Source organism: Panicum virgatum, chromosome 4K (genome assembly GCF_016808335.1).
Source record: "Panicum virgatum strain AP13 chromosome 4K, P.virgatum_v5, whole genome shotgun sequence".
In the NCBI taxonomy this organism is placed as follows: Eukaryota; Viridiplantae; Streptophyta; class Magnoliopsida; order Poales; family Poaceae; genus Panicum; species Panicum virgatum.
The window spans coordinates 7,486,742-7,508,508 of NC_053139.1; the positions used below are offsets into that span (position 1 = coordinate 7,486,742).

At 46.3% G+C, this 21,767-nt stretch overlaps 3 protein-coding genes across 3 annotated transcripts; 1 reads left to right on the plus strand and 2 right to left on the minus strand.

Annotated features, from left to right (window-relative positions):
• Positions 1-1,293: 1,293 nt before the first annotated feature.
• Positions 1,294-2,431, minus strand: LOC120702919. Its single transcript, XM_039986914.1, has one exon. It carries the CDS (start codon positions 2,152-2,154, stop codon positions 1,801-1,803), a length of 354 nt encoding a protein of 117 aa, XP_039842848.1. The 5' UTR covers positions 2,155-2,431; the 3' UTR covers positions 1,294-1,800.
• On the plus strand, positions 2,278-17,795 carry LOC120701836 (transcription factor Maf-like). Its single transcript, XM_039985648.1, has 2 exons — positions 2,278-2,802; positions 17,736-17,795. Exons 1-2 carry the CDS (start codon positions 2,278-2,280, stop codon positions 17,793-17,795), a joined length of 585 nt encoding a protein of 194 aa, XP_039841582.1.
• Positions 17,796-18,359: 564 nt separating this feature from the next.
• On the minus strand, positions 18,360-20,539 carry LOC120702920 (phosphopantothenoylcysteine decarboxylase-like). Its single transcript, XM_039986915.1, has 3 exons — positions 20,384-20,539; positions 19,250-19,601; positions 18,360-19,165 (listed from the first exon to the last, which is right to left on the minus strand). Exons 2-3 carry the CDS (start codon positions 19,586-19,588, stop codon positions 18,842-18,844), a joined length of 663 nt encoding a protein of 220 aa, XP_039842849.1. The 5' UTR covers positions 19,589-19,601; positions 20,384-20,539; the 3' UTR covers positions 18,360-18,841.
• Between the last annotated feature and the right edge of the window lie 1,228 nt (positions 20,540-21,767).

The following is a 21,767-nucleotide window of genomic DNA, read 5'->3' on the forward strand; positions in this document are numbered from 1 at the left end:
GCTTGTCAGCTCGCAACTAGTTTAGCTCGGCTCGTTGCACTTTTTTTAACGAGCTGAGCTAGACTTTTAGCTCGGTAATTATAACGAGCTGGCTCAACAAGACGAGGAGGTATAACAGACAAGATATGCCAACAAGAGCCCACGAGGCCACGAGTGAAGCAGCTTGAGCCCAAACAAGCTCACAACTCCATCTGGCAGAAACCTTATCCATTCGCCCTCTCCAAACTTGCGTCGTCAGATCGCATCGGCCACCACCACTCCCCGCTCCGTTCCTCGCGTATCGGCGCAATGCCGATTGATTTCCCCAACCACAAAGTCAACGAGAGCATCGGAGAAGGTAGCGTCTTGATGTTCAGCTCCCCTCGGTTGGGCTATAGATAGAGCTGGCGTGAACTCATCCCCTTCGAGCCCGCGGACAGCAAAGCTCATCCAGGCGCACTTTGGAGCCGGTGACGGGTGAGGGCCCGTGATCCTGGCGCCGTGGCGGCGAAGGAGATGATGCACAAGCAGACGGACCAGCTCCAGCGGCTCGTCATCACTCATCACCCTGCGCAGCTTCACGGCCTGGGTGCCAACCTCCTCGTCCAAGGGCATCATCGCTCGTGTCGTCTCTACTCTTTCTCCTACGATCAAAGCTGCGAGTTGAGACTGAATGAATTTTGTTGAGGTGACATACGATTGGGTGTGGGTATCGCATGCATGATTCCATTGCATGCGCGATCACGAGTGGCATAGGCTCGCGAGCTAGAACAAGCCAAGCCGAGCTCTGGTTTTCGCTCACTACGTAAACGAGCCGAGCCTAACCAGCTCGCTAACACATGTATGAAGCATTAAATGTAGTTGAAAAAATAACTAATTACACAGTCTAACTGATTAGCACGAGACGAATCTTTTAAGCCTAATTAGTTCATGATTGGATATTATTTGTCAAGTAACAACGAAATGTACTACAGTACCAAAATCAATAATTTTTCACCAACTAAACAGGGTCTGAGCCGAAGCACCAACTAAACAGGGTCTGAGCCGAAGCAAGCCAGCTCTGGTTATCCACCCTATGTCACTTTTTCAAAAGAAAAATAAGTTTTTTTTGAGACACAAAAGAAAAAGAAGTTAATGAGGGAGCTAACTAGCCGCGCGCGGAGCTAAGCAGGTTTGCTTTGGCAAACTGATGTGCTGGCCCGAACGATCTAGAGGGGATTTACTTGAGCCATGTGGAACTCGTGTAGTGAAATTGGACTGATCTTTCACCTACAAAGCTTTGTGCTAAGCAAGTAAGCAGCATTCGGTCCGAGCAACACCAAGTGTCGATGTGACCCATGAATTACACAAGCAAATTGCAAGATAATTTACATGAATACAGTTGCATCTAGGCCAAGGACGGCTCCAGGAGTCCAGTACAATGTTATCGCAACCTGACTACAGTGTCTAGCTCTCTAGCTGAATATTCAGTACTGAGCTAATGGAACAGTCCTTGTCCTCCACATGAATCCCCCAGATTATAGAAGTACCATAGCTAGATAGACCCCAAGCACGTAACAACTTCATGCTCGTTGCTCGATGATCATACGGAGCGCGATTTGCTGCTCCTCTCTCGAGCAATCATCAATCGATCGCGGAGACGAAGGCGGCCTACACGAGCACTGCTACTCTCACATGCCGCCAGGGTTTTATTCTAGCACAGCTACAAGTAATCACAATATTCAATTCGCTATCAGCTTGAACCAACTAATGGCCGCAATCATTGCCGCCGCCGCCGAGCAAGCTGCTCGCCATCCAGCGTTGCGCGCGCGGAGCGAGGCTTCAGGCGTCGGCCTCGTCGGGGCACCCGGGCCCCGCGGCAACCTTCCGGCCCTGCGGCGCGGGCGCGGCTGGCGACGCGGGCGGCGAGTCGAGGCAGCGGCGGAGCAGCCGCGCCACGGCCGCGACGAGGTCGTCGGGGGACGGCGCCGCCGCCTTCCTGAACGCGACGTGGCGGTCCAGCGCCTCGGCCGTGGTGAGCGCCCCGTCCTCGCGCCGGATCTCGTCGCCCACCGCCTCGGCGCAGAGGCCGCACACCCAGCGGCCAAGGTACTCGGCCCGCACCGCCGCGATGTACGCCGGCGTGCACTCCTCCGTGAACCCGCAGCACTCGCACCTGGCCTTCTCCACCTCCATGCCGCAGCAGGAGACGCGTAGCTCTCTGTCTCTTACCGCTCCTTCTCCCAGATCACGGCGTAGGACGACGGGACGGACGGCGCCGCGGCCCGGCTGCTGCTGCTGCTCTGCTCGCTCGCGACGATGACGGTGTCGGCGGCGGATGAGGCCGGTGTCATCGCAGGCGACGTCTCCCTCCCTCTCGCTCCCTCCTCCTCGGCCTGCTCGCCGCAGCTGCTCTCCTCCCCGGCCGCCGCGCGCGCTATCTCCTGCTCCTACACCCAGCGTCTCTCCATCCAGGTGTATTTATCCGTGGACGCCGTGGCAGCCGCGGGGTCCCCCGGCGCTAGAGCGACGCCGCTATCGTACCCGCGCCCACCCCGGACCGCGACACGCCGGACCACCGCGCCCTGGACCCCGCACGTCGGCAGGCGAGGGGTTCTTTCGGCGCCTCGTGCAGGTCGCGGTCCGGCAGGAGGGGCGGCGAGGGCCGCGAGGGGAGGAGGAGGTCCACGTCACGGCGCCGAGCTGGAAGGCGCGCCCGCCCTTTCCAGGGTGTGGGCCGTGACAGCTGGCGACGCCGGGAAGGGGGGCCCCGTCAGGAAGCGAGTGGAGGGGAGCGGCGGCGGCGGCGGCGGCGGCGGCGGCGGCGGGTGGGACTCGGTGCAGGTTCGGCTGGGCCGTCGCTGTCGCTGGGCCCCCGCTCGCCATTTTCCTGTTGCTTTCGTGCTTTTTTTTAAAAAAAAATTCAAATTTAAAAACGGGGAAAACAGTTTTGTCGCCTCTGCTGGTTTTGTCTTGGGTTGGTGCCTCCAATCATAATCCTACCAGTATATAGCTCGATTTCTCTATTTTTTACTCTTGGAGAATTCAAAAGAAAGTGAAGCATCGTCTGCTGTTGCATTCCTAGTCCATTTTTTTAAAAAAAAACTCCAGGAGTATTTGTCAGAGCGAACTAGTGACTTTCTAGATCGTGCTTTAAAGAAAAGAAAATCCGGTTTTACATTTCGTAAGAGCCTCTCGGACATCTCCAACTACAATACGCATTCTTGACTGCTCGTAAAGAAGAAAAGGAGTTTTCTCAAAAAAAAAAAGAAGAAAAGGAGTTTCACCATCTGCGGTCAGAACCCTGGCCACCTGTGAAGAAGATTCATGCATTTCTTTCCACTTGAAAAAAGAAAAAAAAGGTTTCATCCATTTGTGGGCCTTCATCCTGTTTGCTGCGCCGATGCTGGTGGCTGGTGTTGGAGTGGTGTGAGAAAAAAATACTGTTGGCTGGTTGGTGGCTGAATACTGGTGCTGGAGTAATGTGAAAAAAAATACTGTTGGCTGGGTTGAAGAAGCAGCCAAGCGAACACCTGTGGTCATCCTCCCGGAGGCAGAAAGATGCTCGGCTGGATCATGTGACGCCGATCATCTCGTACTACGCTCATGATCCCGGACGCACGGTACGTATCACATGTGACGAGTCGAGCGTGAATGTACGACGACACATTCGGTTGCGAGGGATGAAAGTGGTAATCTGAACTGTTAGAACAAATTTAATATTTTAAAATAGATATGTATAAAATTAGATGGTGATTATTTCTTATATTATCAAGCACATTATTACAAATAAGAATAAAATTTTGCATAAATTATTTTATGCATTATTTGCTCCCTACAACAAAAAAAATGAAAAAAAATACCGAATTTGTTTCCGAATCCATACCGAATTTTATATCTATCATTTGAGAAAATATAGGATGAATTTGAGGTTTACCTTTTATGAATCTTTACAAGCTCAATGGTCAAAACAAGAATACAAATTTGTATACAAGATTCTATATCCTATTTATTCACAATCAAAGAAAAACGATCAAAAAATTGATTACCGAATAATTACCGTTTCCGACCGTTTTCAACCCTTGCCTCATCGTGTCATCGAGCTCAGACATGCGCACGCACGATCACGGTGGAAGTTCCAGCCACTTCCAGTTCAAAGAAGAAACGCGCGTAAGAGCATCTTCAAAGTTCTCAATCTCTCTTTTTCATTTTTATTTTTTTATGCGTAAATTGACGAATACTTATGCGTAAATATGCGCATGGCTGCTTCCCTCCCGATCGGCCTCCCCGCGTCCCCGCGTCCGATTTTTTGTCACCCCTTTCTCACCCTACCTGCGCCAGCAGGGCGCACATGCCTCGGCTTGTCATGAGTGCAGAGGCAGCTACTAGTATTCTATCCGTTCTAAATTATAAGTCATTCTAAGAATTTTGGAGTCAAATTTTTTCAAATTTGATCAAATTTATATGACAAAATAATAATATTTATGATACTAATTAAGTATAATTAGATTTTTATTAGCTATATTTTTATAGTGCACCTATTTGATGTCATAAATCTTTATATTTCTCTCTATAATTTTAATCAAACTTTGAAATAGTTTGACTCTCTAAAATTCTTGAAATGATTTATAATTTAGAACTGACGGAGTAGCTCACTGCATGATTTCGCTTGTCACTGCCGCCCGAGACCATCAGGCCATCACAGCTTGTCACGAGCGGCCTTTTCAGCGTGAACGGCGGCAGTTTGTCACTGTAGCACACTGTAGCATTTTCGTCGTTTGTGTTAAATATTATCCTACCATGATCTAACTAGGTTCAAAAGATTCGTCTCACAATGTACATCAAAACTATGTAATTAGTTTTTTTATTTATCTATATTTAGTACTCCATGCATGGATCATTTGTTATATTTAATATTTCAATGTGATGAGATGTGATGAAAAATTTGGAAAGTTGGGAGGAGATTGGGTATCGACAACGCCTCCCTCTTCATATTCCATCCCATCACCCGTAGTGCCGGCAGTACGAGGCCTAAGGCTGACCACAGCGGAGGGAGCAAGAGCAAATTTGCTCCCTCCTCGTTTCCCACGCCCTCTCTGTCTACAGTGCCAAACAGTGCATCTACAGTGTCAAACAGTGTATTTACTCCTTCATTTGCTCATTTCGCTGTGGACGGTCTAACAGCGCCCATCCTTGGCCGTGTTTGGATACACGGTAAATTTTTTGTACACGTTTTTCGAAAAGAGAATCTCACATGTATGGAGTACTAAATGAAATCTATTTGTAAAATCTTTTTAGTAATGGATGTAATTTTTCGAGACGAATCTAATGACGGTAATTAATTAATGGTTTGCTATAGTGATGCTACAATAACCATCCTCTAATCACGCGGTCAAAGGCCTCATTAGATTCGTCTCGCGATTTACACCGGGGGTTGTGGAGGTGGTTTTATAATTAGACTTCGTTTGCTACTCTAAATTTTTGATCAAAATTGCTACAGTAAATGTTGTGCGGGACGGCAAGCTGCGCAGGCGGCGGCGGACGGAAAAGAAGGCACGCGACCATAGGATTCGCGGGTGGGGCCACAATTTCTTATTTTGAGGAAGTGAAAATAAAAAGTTATTGGAGATAGATTCTTTTTTCCTTCTTCATACCTATTTAGAGAGTTGCTAATCAATAAGATTTAAGAAAAAAATATTGAGAATTCTTGGAGATGCTCCAAACACGGTAGGCTAAGCATGACACGTCACACGACCGTCACGAAAAGCCATCCACCATGACAAAGGAAGACTGAGCAAATTAAACGTGACGGAAATTGAGCACGGCGATTGGTGGAACACGGGAGGAGTACATGTCCATGGGGGTGCTCCATAAGCGTGCGGCGTGGCCGGTGGCCCGGCCGTCCGATCAAGCCCACGCACTGTACCGTGCGCCACTGTGCGTTTGGAAGCAGGCGCCGCCGCAAGGGGACAAGGCGAGGCTCACGTGGGTGCGCGAGCACACCCATGCCGATGCGTCATCGTCGCTCGATGCTTCTATCTGCTGCAGGATTCGTGCTGGCTTTAGCGGCTTAGCGCCATGGATGATCTAGCTTAGCTGCCGGTGAACGAAAGCGATCCCGTGGCTGCCCAGCATCGTCGCCATCGCAGAGCAGACGCGGTGGCGTCGGCGTCGGCGCATCGCACGCCCATCGTCGCGTACTCGCGTAGAGGGTGTTTAGATCTTTACCCATAAACTCTGTAAATATAAAAAAAAATATCACATCGAATATTTTAACATATGTATAGAGTATTAAATGAAGTCTATTTATAAATTTTTTTGTATGGATGGACTGTAAATCGCGAGACGAATCTAATGAGCCTACTTAATCTATGATTTGCAACAGTGATGCTACAGTAACCATCCGCTAATTATGGATTAATTAGCATCATTAGATTCGTCTCGTGATTTACAACCCATCTATGTAAAAAAATTTATAAATATATTTCATTTAGTACTTCAAATTAGCAAGATTCCGTCGCAAAAAAATTTTGCGTTCTATCTAAACACGGCCTAAGAGACAGACGGCGCTCCGAAAAGAGGAGGCGTGCTAGGGAAGCGCCCGGGCGGGGGGCGTGCCGTGCGTGCCTCCCAAGTTGGCGCGCGCGGCGGCTGCGGTTGCGGCTGCGGGGTCGGGAAGAGAGCGAGATGACGGCGGCTCGTTTGTCCGGAACGGCGGCAGTGGTGCGAACGTGCCGATGAGGCGGGCAACACGCCGCGGCGGAGCGGTCGCGTCCGGCGCCCGTCGCCTCCCCCGTCTGGTCTAATATTTTTTAATCTAATATTTTAATGATAATCTATGCAGATCTAAATTTCCAAAAACTAACCCTTTTGGACGTGCAAAGTTCCGTAGCGTGACTCCCTGAAGAGTCGCACCACATGCTTTGGCGCGATCAAACTGCCACGCTGGAACCCCCGCGGCCAGACAGCTGATGTGGCAAGGCTGGGCCGCGCCACATGCTTTGGCGCGATTGAGTCGCGCCATACGCCGTGGCGCGACTCAGCTTAATATAGGCCCACCCACTGGACGACCTCTTCCCCATCTCTTTCTTTTTTCCTTCACTCTCCACCCGACCTGAGCTCCATGACGCAGCCTGTCCCTCTCCCCCTCTAGATCCACTCGATCTTCCACCCAATTCGAAGGGAAAACGAAGAGAAATTGATCCTTGAAGGTAGCTCTTCCACTCTATCCGATTGGTTTTCCTCCATTTCGTGGATTTTTTAGGATTTGAGTTGGGCAGAGTTTAGGTAGGATTTGAGTTGAAATGGGGGATTGAGTACGAATCAGGTAGAAGAGGTTGTGGTGTATCGTGCAATTGAACGATGGTGACACTTTTATATCGTGTAATAATTGCTGCATGTATCAATTTGGAGGTGACAGTGTTGTTTAGATTTTTTTTAGTACAAAGAGCTATAAAGTGTTGAATAATCCTCATAGTAGCAAACCTTTTTTTTGTGTATTTTGGTAAAGATTTTTATGTTATGCTATATATATAGTTATATTATCTTCTTCATGTATGAAGTAATGAAGTGTGGTGTAGTTATAATAGTAAAATTTTGTCTTAGTCATTTTGTGTATATGTATGTGTGTAGATGGATCGTTTAGTTTATTTATTTTCTGGTGGGACGGTTAAAGAAAATGGAGAGTTTGCAAGAATGAGGCAAGAAGTAGCAAAATTCGATGTGGCACCTTCATTCGATGATATAATGCGTCGAGTAAATTCATCATTCAAATTAAGAAATGAGCGAATGGAGTTAAGACTTCGTGATAGGTTTGATGTTGGAAAAAAAAGGTCTCACTATGTGGTGATGCCAATTGGTTGTGAGAATGATTGGTTGTTTTACAAAGAGTTGGTCAGAGATTCGCAAATGGATTGTGCGGAGATAGTGGTTGATGTGTGTAATTGTAGTATGGATGTCCCTACTGAAGATGGTGATGATTATCCCATTGAACATGTAACTCAAGAAACTATTTTATCGGATCATGATTCCGATGCACCGGAGGAGGAAGATAAAAGTTGTGGTGATGATTTTTCTCATGACTCAGATGATGATACAGTGGTGATAAAATTGGGTTTGACATATGTCGTGTAAATAATAATTTTGATGAAGGCGACTTTGAGAATGAGGAGGTCGATGATGATGACATATCTCAGGACTTGGAAGAAAATGAGGGTGTGAATACGATAATGATATGGTACCTCCAGAAACTGATACGACACATATTGGGCAACAAACACATGTGCTATCATCGATTAGGGTGTGCCAAGCATCTACATTTGTTCCAAGAAAAACCGAAGCAACTCCGTTCGTGGCACCAACACCAATGGGGAATGAAATGCCAGAAGAGACAGAGAACATAGATCAACACTTTTTGGAAGACGTATACCCTAATTGACTACAGTTGAGTTGAGGCAATTGAAGGCTGTGTATGTTGATATTCCAGAGGTCCCTATTTTCCATTCTATTTCGAAGGAGGATTTTTGTGATTCAGGTCTGCGTCGTGCATGTCTTGAGCCCGATAGTGGTGAGCAGTTGATGGAGAAAGAAATGATATTTGATAGCCTTGAGGACCTTAAATTTTTTTTGAGGGACTACTCTGTGCTGCACCATAGACTGTATGACGTGAAGCATTTCTTGGCTAAATTGAGGTACACGGTTCGTTGCCAGCAGGGGTGTCCTTGGAAGGTTTGGGCATGTCCTGTCACTGATGATAGGGTGAAATGGAGGATTAGTAATATTAAACAACCTCACAAATGTAGGACATGTGAGGTTTCTCAAGAGCACTCCCAATGTACTGCACGTTACATTGGGAGACACATTGCCGCAATGGTTCATGCTGACCCTGATGTTTCTGTGGCGGCTATTATTGAAGCTATTCATGGTTTTACAAACTATCGGGTAAAATATGGAAAGACTTGGAGGGCCAAGCAGCATGCTATAGCAATGTTATGGGGCGATTGGAAGAAATCTTATGGAAGGATTCCAAGAATATTAAGCGCAATTGCACACTTCAACCCGGGAACAAAGTGGTGCACTCATACCACGGGCAGGCAGGAGATGCACAAGGGTTCCATGAAGCATGTAATGAAACGTGCATATTGGTGCTTCCCGCAATGTGTACAGGCATTGCAAACCTGTTGTGTGGACGGCACGTTTCTAATCGGGAAGTACCGAGGGGCATTTGTAACACCCCAGGTGTTTATCACCATAACTACAAAGTTAATCTCATGGTTAATATGATTGTTAGCACTAAATCTGCCTGAACAATACCACTAAAGAAATTCTTGCTAGCAATTTAACCTGTGAAATGAGAAAATCTCTTTTGAAATGATTTCTAAATAAAGGTTCGCGTCATTTTTTTAAATCAAATAATATTAAAAGGTAGGAACAGGGAAAGAAGAATGTTTAGCTAAAAATATAGTTGGGGTGCCAAATGACTCAGTTTTGATGTTTGAACAAATTTTCAAAACAAATCAAGTCGACTCAATCGCAATTTATCTCTGGGAATCATTGTGAACCCGGAACTTCCGGGTGTGAACCCGGAACTTCCGGATACTCCGGTATTTCACCCGGATATTCCGGACCTGGAAGTTTATATCACACGTTTTGATCCTTTTTGCTATTTCCAAATGTTATAAACCGTTATTCACTCTTTATATCACACATTTTGATCCTTTTTGCTGTTCCCAAACGTTATAAACCGTTATTCACTCTCCTTTCTCGCCCTCCCCGTGCTCTCCCTCTCCCCTTGGCCCTAAACTCCAAATCCTTCCTTCCAAATCCATTCCAAGGCCAAAGAAGCTTCTACCGGCGTGGGGAAATCATCTTTTCTACATATTCCACCTTGGGTTGGCTTTGATTCAAGTTCTTCGGGCAAGAAAGGTGAGCTCAAGGTGCTAAAAGCTAGGGCTAGCCGATTTGGGTGTTTTAGGAGGTTTTGAGTGATTTCTCTCGGGTCAATCATCTTCTTATGAATCACTCTACTATAGTCTAAGAGGGTTTCAATTTTTGTGGGTTGGTTTTGTCTCCATCAAAATTTCAGTTTTGGGGGCGAAAACTGTGTGAAACCCGAAAACTCCGGGTATTAATCCGGATACTCCGGAAATTCCAGATATTCCGGATTAAAGTCCGGATATTCCGGATTTTTGCAGAAGTGTGGGCGTCGGGTTATCTCAAATTAAACTAGAGGGTTCTGTGAGTCAGTTAAATGAAATCCTTTAGTACTCTCTTTTGCTTTTGTATACACGCCGAGCCTTCTAAACGAGTTTAGTAAGTTTTATTTAAAGGACACACTTCAGGCTAAAACAAATTGAATGAACTCTCATAGTGTAGCGTCGAACCGTTTTTCTTTTAAGCTTGCTTTGTCTTTTTTGATACATCACCCATGCATTCATACATCAATATTGTTGTGTTTCATTTAGATATGCTAGATATGCAAAACATGGACGTGAAGCACGCGATGTTGGAGCCAAACCCCAAGATGGTGTTCGGTGGACATATCCAGAAGATGGAAGGACCCTAAGGGGCAACCAAAGACCCGGCCCAAGGTCGGAAGGGCTCAAGGTCTTGATAGCATTAACACTGACTTAGTGTTACCCTAAGGCAAGCCCCGGTGCACATCCTATTATTTGAAATTATGACACACACACACACACACACACACACACATATATATATATATATATATATATATATATTAATTGTGCATTACGTATAGAAATTTGTTGAAACCCTAATTGCATGATCCCTAGGTTTCCTTGAGTTTATACTAGTATTTTAGGACGATAGTAATGCTATACTTAAGTGTTCCCGGTAGAAGCCGAGTGACTTCTTGTCACCCGCGAGATTTAGGATGTTTAGAAATCGAGCAATTTCCGGTTACTCGCGAGATATGTGAATTAATTATATTTTGACATATGAGTTGCTGAATGTATATAGAATGCATGGAAATTTGAGACCGGGCGGGAGAGGTGTAGACCCGTCTGAGTCGGTTAAGGACCGAACCGTTGTTGGCCATGCCGATCATGTTTGAATTGTACTAACCGCATACCGGGAGTAGGAGATAGTCGAAACCGGTAAGCCGAGTACTGCCTTGCTTTGAAAGTACAGGAACCCGCACCCAACTCTTGGGGTAGTCGAGTAGTCGCGGAGAAATGGGGATGCATTGTTTACTTTTGGTGGTCTCACGTTGAGCTCGGCTGAGCATATGTCGTTGGGCTGGTTCCTGTAGTTCGATGCGGGGAGGGGAATGGTTGGCATGTATAGTCCGACGGGGCAAATACGTGCCGTGTTAATTAGGTCCACGTTGCAAGGTTAAATCGGATCGATTCGCCGTCAGTCGCTCTCGGATATGAGCACCTTGATCACTGCGTTGCATCGTAGTGTGATGACGAGATGATGAGTATACTCATATACGTATGATGATGAACACCTTGAATTATTGTTGATTTCACCACCATGTTTGCTATAGTTGGTTCATGCAAATATTAGAATAGAGTTAATTTGTATAGAATCTGGGGCTAAAATACTGAAAGTAAGGAATTACATTAGTCGCTTTTCTGCAAAATAACCACCAGCCAAAAGCCTTGCATGTCTAGATATGTGGGCTAAGTTATACCCACTGGTCGGGTAAGTCTTGCTGAGTATTAGTTGCTCATGGTTCGTTGTTTACCCTATTTCAGGTTTAGGAGCTAACTAGGTGTCATATCGGTGGGCTCGATGTGGCGCCTTGTCTTCACATCTCGGTAGTTCTCGATTTATTTAGTTTGTTTTATTTATTCTCTAGTAAAAATGCTCTATGAGTTAGATTCTTTTCCGCTGCTATCCCTTCGTTTGTAAATTTTATATTTAAAGCTATTTTGTAAAAGTCTTATTATAATTTACTATTTTTGTAAGTTTATATTGTGCTGGTACCTTCTGCACTCTCCTTCGTGCGAGACTTCTGATGTATTTCGATCGGCCTGTGGGTTGTAAACAGCCTGTCAAGTTACACTTAATTAAGCTAATGCGCCAAATGATGGCGGTTACACTTAAATAAGCGTTTTAACTCGGTGGGTCTGTCACAGCATTGTTGATTGCAACAGGCATGGACGGCAAGGATCGTTTGATCCCCCTGGCATTTTCGTTGGTTGAGGGTGAAAATAACGACAACTAGTCATGGTTCTTGCATTTAGTGCGTAGAGATGTTGTTGGACCAAACCGTAAGGTGTGCATTATTTCAGACCGGCATCAATGAATTCTTAATAAAGTTGAGGACCACATGGAAGGCTACCAACCAGTCGTGCATAGGTGGTGTATGAGACACTTAGCCGCTAATATATAGCAAAGATAGAAGAGTAAAAAGGTCATAAAGCAGCTAAAGTTAGTATGTGCATCAAAGGCGGAGAAGACATTTGAAACTAGGCTTGCAAAACTAAGGGGTATGATGAACGAACCGGCAACGCTGTGGTTGGAGGACCAAATGGAAAATAAGTTTATGTGGGCTCTTGCCTTTGACGATGGTTCTAGATATGGTGTATGTAACACAAATATCTCAGAAGTGTTGAATAAGATTCTTAAAGGGGTACGTGCTATGTCCGTCTCTACCATTGTGGAGTACACCTAATACAAGATAAATTCATAATTTGTGCATAGTTGGGAGAAAGCAAGGCAACAAATAACTTCTAGGTCCAACCAGAATCTATGGGGGAAAGGTGCCAAGAAGCTCCTAACCAAAGCAGGTAAGGCAGCAGCAAGCATGTCAGCTGAGCTGTTTGATCCGACAGCGTATGTGTATTTAGTTAGGACAGCAACTGCATTGACTGTAGGAGGATAGATGACTGGCGGCCGCATGTACAAAGTGGACCTCACAAGCATCACTTGCACCTGTTGTGTTCCGTAGCTGTTGAATGTACCATGCTCGCATATGATTGCAGCATGCCGCGTTAGTGGTGTGTCCCAAGAGGCCTGGCGTGACTCAGTAGAGAGTCACGCCAAGGAGCCAGCCATACCAGATTGTCCCTTGGCCAAATCTGGTGCAAATGGTTGCGCCAGTAGGCCTGGCGTGACTCAATAGGGAGTCGTAGGGTGGATCGCCATCATCTGATCTTGATGTCTCCTCGGACTCGTCGGTGTCATTGTCCTCAGACTCCTCGCTGACATTGTCTCGAGGTGGTGCCTCCTTGCCCTTTCTATGAGGTGTTGACATATTGAGAGCCCCTAGTTGGCTGCGACGTCCTCCTACAAAACAGTATGTATTCAATATTTTTATAGCTACTCACAAATCAAGAAGTACCACAAATGGAAATCATTTTGGAAATACGGAATGTAACCTATAGATGATGTGGCCAAAGAAGTTGTTAAACTCATGCTCCTTCCACCACGTTGGCGCGATCCAGAAGGTTCTTCATGATCCGCCGGACCTTGTCCTTGTGCTGATAAGCAGTTTAGTTTGAACGCCATTTTCCGGCATCCCTGTCTAAACCTCTACATTACATTAGGCAACAAAATCCATAAGAGGAAATAAATTTGCATTACAATAGGCAAGAAAATCCGTTTAAGAGTACTATTTCTCCACCAAAGACTAATTGCCAGTTCAGAGTGAAATCTAGATATTTACCTGCAAAAATGACTTAAGCACGGTGGCCACATCCGGAGAGACTATTGGCACGCTCAATGCTTGTCCCGCCTCATTAGCAAAACGACCAATTTGATGACCCTGCAGGTGCATAGATCATATACACACTAGGCCACAATCTATTGCTTGATTCGTTGTATTCAAGTAATGTAAATTGTAACTTACAATGTAATCTTCAAAGTGTCATCTCTCAGGTTGCCTACCCATTCTCGTGTGAGCATCATACTCGTCGAAGACATCTTTGGGGTTTGAAGGCAAATCCTCGATGTTGGTAGCGTCCATTGCAACTTTTAGCTTCAGCCTTGTCTGTTGCTTCAACCACTCCAAGTATGTCTTGAACTGGGACTCACGGTGAACAGGTCCGCCATAAACAATGTTATTTGCCTGGAGATTCCAAGTATTGACATGCGCAACGTGCTTATCCTTCCAGTTTTTCATACCCCTTTGCTTTCTTCTTGTCTTTCGTGTCTTCTGGTGGTTCAGGTGGGTGCACTCCAACACAACAACTCCACTCTATCTCTCCATCCATTTGGACATATAGTCCCGGTCACAGCTCTGCCATATATACAAAGTCCAAAGAGCATAGCCACATCTTGCAGTGTAATGATCATCTCACCGGAGGGAAGGTGGAATGTGTGTGTCTCAGGCCTCCATCGGTCTACAAGTGCTGTCAGAGCTGCATTATCCATCCTGGGGAGCCCATCCTTGACCAACCACGCCAACGGGAGGAATCCAGCCCGTTTAAGGTACGGTGCGTACCTATCGTCCCAAGTGAGAGGCTTGTGAAGGCGGGGATGTAGAGGCCTCAAAACCTACAAACATATCAGTGAACATTGTAATCAACTAAAGTCGAATTAGTAATTTCACCCAAAAAAATTCAATCACAAGTTCACCACAGTACGCTCTTCATGTATTTTGCCACGGTGCCGCTCATCATAAACCATTTGTAGGAGGGGATATAGTGGGTGCTGTACCATCTACATTCAAAAAAAAAAAAATCAAAGATCACATTTTTTTCCAAAACAATTAACACAGATACAAAGGCCCTGGTCCTTAAGATCATATGCAAAAAAAAATCATGCTTGACCAATATCAGGATATATGCTAATCAATGAACTAGTTTATTGTATTTTTTCCACTTGCAATTAAGTATAATCCTTATATAATTCGGTAATTTAAACTTTACTGAGAAATTCAGTTACCAAGAACATAAATTACATTCCAAATTTTAAATTCAACAATTAAATTCCAAAGTTGCATAAATTATAATACAAATACTTCAAACATACTAGTTCATGAAAGTCTCGATTATGTCATTCTCATCCACCTCAAAGAAACTATCCCGCTCAATGAATTTGACAAAGACAATCATACAAAAGAGCATCATCCAACTTATTTCTTTTCTTAGCTTTGACTGAAGCTATTCCTAAAAGGAGAAGCAATATCCCCATTCTTCTTCATAGTTCAATTGTTCAACAATTACAGACAAAATAAGAAAGTGCATCAATAATCAATAATGTGACCGAAATCATGTACCATATAGACTACAAATTTGAACAAACCTTCAGAGGGAGCAGGAGCTAGGGGGCGTCGGCTTCCAGGCAGGCAGCAGGGGCCGCCGGCCTCCAGGGACCAGGCGACCAGTCGGCCAGCACGGCAGCTGTGGGATGTGACATCCCAACCTTGTTAAGTGGGCCAGTAGGCCGAGCTGAACAGTGTTGGGCCGCGGTACTATAGCAGAGTCGGCACTATAGCTCGGGTACTGTAGACGAATTGGGTCGGGACTAACGTCTGGTACTGTAGCATTGGAGCACTGTTCATCACGGGCAGTGTAGCTCGGGACCGATGATCCCATACTGGAAATTGAGAAAGGGACATACCAGCTTAAATAGCCGATCGCGGGAAGCTAGTTAATTCCGGATCGATTTTTTTTGCGTGAAGCGAGAACGAAAGCGCAAGAGGATTAATTAGTAGGTGTGGTTTATTCAACTTGAAGAGTAGATCTTAGCCGTTCTCCCGGGCCGGGTCGTTACAGGGGAGCCGAGACCTGCAGGGAGCCCGGAGTGGCCGGCGAGGTCCTGCAAGGAGGGGCGAGGGGCAGGGACGACATCAGATCTGTAGGCGCCATGGCCAGCGGTTGTAGGCAGGTTAGGGTGCCGGATGGGAAGGACAAACCGGGGAGGCGTCGCCGGAGGGGAAGGAGGTCCACTCCTAGCGGCGGGGGGCCGGGGTGGCGCGCCGGAGCAGGCGCCATCGAGCCGGTGGAAAGCGGGCCTCGAGTGCCGTTCCGAGTCCGAGGGAGGCGACACCCTGGTGCCAGTAGGGGCCGCCGGCGAAGGCGCGGGTGCCGGCGGCAGCCGGCGTCGGCGAGCGAAGCCCCCTCCGCGGCATCCCAGAGGAGGCAGCGGACGACGCGCCCTCCGCGGCGGCCCAGGGGAGGCGACGGCCGGCGGCTCCAAGGAAAGAAAGGAGACACAGACAGGAAAGAGAAAGGTGGGCTAGGGTTTTTTGTTGGGCCCAATGTGTATCAACCTGAGTCGCGCCACGGCGCATGGCTCGAGTGAGTCGCGCCAAAGCATGCGGTGCGATTCAGCCTTGTCACGTTAGTTGTCTGGCCGCGGGGGTTCCAGCGTGGCAGTTTGGTGTGGCGCGACTCTTCAGGGAGTCACGCCACGGAACTTGGCGCGATCAAAAGGGTTAGTTTTTGAAAATTTAGATCTGCATGAGTTATTATTAAAATATTAGATTAAAAAGACTTAAAATAAAAAAATTCCGTCGGGTCCTATCTGATCCGTGCCGGGTAGCCCGCCGCTCTCCCCCGCCCCCCCCCCCCCCCCCCCCCCCCCCCCCGCAGGTGCAGGCCGCGGGCGGACACGAGCGCCCGCTCCACCAGCCGCGGCAGGCGGAGCGGGGCCGACGACAGCGAAACGTGAGCCGCCGCGAGCGACGGCGCCGCCCCGGTTCGGCCCACACCGGATATCGTGACAGGGCCTGCACTGCAACGACCGGTGCAGGACGAGAGGCAGCTGGTACTACGACGGCACAGCACTGCACCCTCCCTGTCGGCTTCGATGCTAGCGCTTGCAGTTGCAGGCTGTGCAAGGGAGACGACGGAGACAACACATGACCGCCACCCTTGGTGCCGGTCCACAGCTGACACCCCCGTTTCGCCGCCGTTGATGTTCACGGGATCGCAGACTCGAAATCACAATTCAGTTCAGTTGCCGTAATTTTCAAAAAAAAAAAAAAAATCAGTTCAGAGGAGGGACGACCGAATTCAGGGCTCCAATCTCTCTCTCTCTCTCTCTCTCTCTCTCTCTCTATCTCTCTCTCTCTCTCCGGATGTTCGGCTCCCGGATGCGTCGTCACCCGTGATCCGCATCTCGAAATCCAAATCGGTTCTGAGTTCTACTCAAGATTTTCTAGTTCTGGGCCTGACGCTGCAGATTGAAACGATATCTTGGACCGGTATGCATTCGTTTAAAACCAGTCGATTTATTTTTTGCGCACGTCGTAATCGAATTCTCTCCCAACGGAATAGCGCACATGTATATGAAGGCGAAATGGTGACATGACGCGGATTTTAACGCAAGAGCATACATCGTCCCAATCCGAAATCTTAATTATGAGGCGACGGGAACGTCCACGTCGCGCGCTTTCGCCATCTTAAAGCGAAAAGTCCGATAATTTTTTTTAGATACGGTACTTTTTTTTAACCCGGTGATCTTTTGTTTTCATCTGCTTTGTATCGAAATTATCTAGGCCGGAATTACAATTTTTTTTGGAACAAATGGCTGGAATTACATTGAGCCAAGGTACCAGCCTGCCAGGTGCCGTTCAATTGCAGCACAAATATTCCTAAAAAAAAATGCAGCACAAATACTCCTAAAAAAATGCAGCACAAATATTCCTAAAAAAATTGCAGCACAAATCTGTGATCAGGTCAATGTGTTGCGTTTCTGTAGATGAATAGCTGACTTCAGCTCTTCTATGTAAGCTTTATCAAGCATTTTGAATTTTTTATTTGAATTTTTGATCATCATGCATTTCTGAATTCATGCTGTGGAACGGACATACTTACTTATCCAAATGACTGACAGTTACATTTTTCCTTTTTCAGACCCCAATTGACAAGCCACTCATCAGTCATCACCAATCGCCCCTATCAGGCTATCCTTGAGAGAAGAAAACGTCCTTTCACGGCTAGTGAGCTGGGGGCGAGACGACGACCCAACTGCCGACCTGAGTACCTGACCCCCCCCGGTTGTTGCCATTCTCCTCCGCCCCCGATGCTTATCTCCATAGGAGCTTGCGCGAGCTGGCGTTATCTTTTGTTGGCCACCGGTTTTTGCTTTCGCCCGGCCTTTGCTTGTCCATGTCACTCCCACTTTGTTCCTGCACCTGCCAAATGCCAATGCACATGCCTCCCACCCGCTTGATGTGATCTAAAAGTCACTGGACCTGAAAACATGTGTGCAGATAACAGGCGCAGGTAGTCCGTCATGTCTACCTTTGCAGCGGCTCATGCTGCTTGCACACACAATCATGGATCTGGCGATGTGCTGCTCCATGAAAATATTATCGACGTGCTCCTAGTCCTAGGACCAGAATTAATCGAAGAGATATTTATTAATCGATGGGGTCCAAGTTTGCGACAGCAACACCAGGTGATTTGAGATTAGCATGGACAGGCAAGAATTTGAGAACGAAGAAGCTGACTGAAGCACATCAATGGCTGACCCAGTAGGAAGAACTCATATGGTCGGACAATCATTCCAAATTTCCAGTGTATGCAGCAGGAATATCAAATATAATACAAAAGTTTGCTGCAGCATTTGATACAACTGCATAGGAGTAATTTCACAGACAACACAAACTGAACAGACTCAGTCATTGCTACCATGGTAATAAGCCGCTTTGCCATCTCTTCATCTTCATCTGCAAAGAATTCTCGACGTGAAAACACAAAAACAAAGGTCTGATCTTTGAATAGGACTTACTGTATAGGGAGGAAGCTATGGCTGTAACAACAGCTGTTACCCAATCTGAACAATCTAACAGATGCCCAGACAATAAGTACTTTGACACAAAGGTACAACACTACAACTCTGGTTGGTACAAACACTGCTGATTAAATATCTACTGCTCTTCATTTCTAACATCAAGATGCACACTGCAGAGGAAACAAATACTTAAGCTTAACAGTTGATGAGGTTGATAGCTGAATCAGCTAGATGGCTGATTGTTACTGACAGGAATCACAAGTGATCTGCTTGAATCATGGGGTAGCGTTTTGCATGCAAGCCTCACGGAAGTATAGATCTGCGAGGTTTCAGCCATCGCACCATTTCCGTAATCACCGCAAGCCAACCTTTTGGTAACTGGGGGGATCAAGATTATGCCCAGTTGGTTGATCGTCTGAAGATGACGTTCCGTGAATGGGTTGTTCCACATTAATGTGTTCATAGCTGGGGCAACAAAGAGTGGTTTGCTGTAGTCCCATGCTCTCACAATGCATGTCAAGAGGTTGTCACATAGGCCACCGGCAATCTATACAGAAAACAAAAATCTAGCATCACTTCTTGTATGCAATGAAACCAATTTGCTATTCACACACACACAAAAACAAGATACCTTAGCCAGGGTATTTGCTGACAATGGTGCAATCACCAAAATATCAGCCCATTTCCGCAACTCGATGTGTAAAACCTCATCTCCTATCTTCTTCCAGGTAGACCATTCATCATCATCAGTGTAAAGGGCAATGCCACTAGGTAGAGATGATCTATCAACAAAGTGCAAGGATGATTTGGTGGCCACAGCTCGGACATCCGCCCACTCAGAGAAACTACGACAAAGGCTCTCAAATTTTATAGCAGCTACACTTCCTGAAGCAGCAAGAAGGACCCGAGGCTTACTACGTTGTGGGTAGTCCAGCATCAAACTTTCTTGTACTGGCTCTGATGTAGCCATCAGCCTGCTTGAACTGCTCAACCACATAGGATTACAGTAAGTCGAATAATTTGTGCAACAACGCAAGGTCTGGAATGAAATGAAAGAAAAACAGGGGGAAAAGTATCATTTCAAGTAAGCAAAAAAAAAACTTTGTGCATCATTCATGCTGCCCTGAATTTTATCTTTGCATCACTAAGGGAATCATATGTTTGCATTAAAATCTCTTAACTCTATTAGTGTTGCTATGGAAAACTAGTGTGTTTCTAAATTTCAACAATAAGTGCTTTTCTTTATGATAGGCACAAATTTATAGTTTGACAAAAGTAAGCAATGTGATGGTTGTGCAGAGAGTCCAGTGAAGATTTACAATCTGTAGCTGCCACAAACTTGAAATGCGCACAGTACTGTCTTCATCAACGGCCAAAAGGTATACATAAATTAGAATTCCAGGGGTTCAAGCGCCACAATCGTACTATTTTCCACTATCCCGTGCTATGACTACTCGCAGCATACATACATCCAGTTCTTCATCTTCTGATACTTTGGACACAAGTTGTGCCTAGAGAAACAAGGGTAGTTGTGGACCTGTACTGCACTAAATCTGTTAATAGTAAATCGGTGCAATCAGGGGCGGACCCAGTATAGGACATGGGTGTACACATGTACTCCCAATAAATTTTGGCAAAAAATCGAAGTTAGTAGGTAAAATCCATGGTCAGATCCGAACACAAATAGCACACGTTAGGGGGTTTGGGTAATGGGTATTCGATTTCGCAGAGCAGGAAAGGAAGGGAAGGGAAGGGGCGGACATACCTTGTCGGCCGGCGAAGTGCCCGACGAAGAACTCGCAAGGCAAGGGCGTCGCCACTCCCCTGTCGTCGCCGCTTGGAAGAAGGGGGGACGAGCGAGCGAGACTGCGAGAGAGGCAGAGAGGAAAAGAGAAGGGGGCGAGAGAGAGAGAGAGAGAGAGAGAGAGAGAGAGAGAGAGAGAGAGAAGGGAGGCGGCGGCAACGGGCCGAGCGAGCGCCGCATGTCGGGTCGTCGGGAGGCCCAGGAGAAGCCCACTGACGCAGGTGGGCGGTGGTAGGTGGGCTTCGCTTATATGTTTCCTTTTTTATTCTGCTCGTTACTAGTACATCCTTCCTCTAAAAAAAAATTCTGCTCGTTATTACATTTACTAAAAGGGACCTTGTAACTAACATATCCAAAATATTAAATTAATGTCTTCAACATTCTAAAATATAAGATTCAGCATCTATTCCAACTTTATGTAACATTTTAGTAGATAAAATAGTTTAATAATTTATGTAAATGGCGAAGAATTATATCGAAATATTGAACATCTAGACTCAAAATATTAAAATAGTACAGCATGAATATTAATTTTCCGATAAATAAAAAAAATAAAAATGTAAATAAATTAGGTCTTATTTTTTAATATTTATTCTCAACAAGACGGTGGTAAGAACGGAATCGAAAATATATTCACAGTTTGAAAGAAAAAATATGTTTCAAGGCCCAGCTAGCACAACAAAGTAGGAGCAAAAGGCCCGTTCTCTTTACAAATTACAACCCTGCACGGATGCAGTGAAGTATAGATACATCTCAGGCATTCAAGCACAGTGAGAGGAGCGCTTCAGAATTCAGATAGCCACCAAAATTGCGCATGCGTGTGCAGCCTGATAACAAGAACGACTGTAGAAATAAAGAAAGTTCGAAATGAACACACTCACTCATGTGCTAAGCTCCTTCCTTTCGCCAATAACTAGCCTAAGCCTTCATTAGTGCCTCTCGATCGTCAGCTTTCTTACGTTAACGTTAGTACAAGAGACTACAAGAGGGGGAAACTGTTCATCAAGAGGAAGCGGGGCCACTACTCCTGGGAATGGACTGCCATCCAAAATCCAAATACTGGAATTCAACAAAAAGTCCAACTAAAACAAACCCAATCCAATCCAAACTCAAAACAAAATTTGTAGCGTCCAATCCAATTCAATCCAACTACAAAAGATCCAAATCCATCCAAATCATCCTTTTCAGCATGCCCCTCCCCTCTCATCCCCTTCCCTTCCAGCTCTCCCGGCGGCCGCTCGCCGGTGACCCACCCGACCCAGCGACCAACCCTCGAGATGGAGCGCTCCCCCCCCCCCCCCCCTCCTCCGCCCCCATGGCCCCCCTCGCCCAAGGGCGACGCGGC

Coding starts and splice junctions, on each gene's coding strand:
- LOC120702920 (XM_039986915.1), bottom strand. CDS start 19,588: ATGGCTACATCAGAGCCAGTACAAGAAAGTTTGATGCTGGACTACCCA. Junction 19,166..19,249: donor CAGCAAATACCCTGGCTAAG/GTATCTTGTTTT, acceptor TTTTCTGTATAG/ATTGCCGGTGGCCTATGTGA.
- LOC120702919 (XM_039986914.1), bottom strand. CDS start 2,154: ATGGAGGTGGAGAAGGCCAGGTGCGAGTGCTGCGGGTTCACGGAGGAG.
- LOC120701836 (XM_039985648.1), top strand. CDS start 2,278: ATGACGGTGTCGGCGGCGGATGAGGCCGGTGTCATCGCAGGCGACGTC. Junction 2,803..17,735: donor GCGGGTGGGACTCGGTGCAG/GTTCGGCTGGGC, acceptor TTCCTTTTTCAG/ACCCCAATTGACAAGCCACT.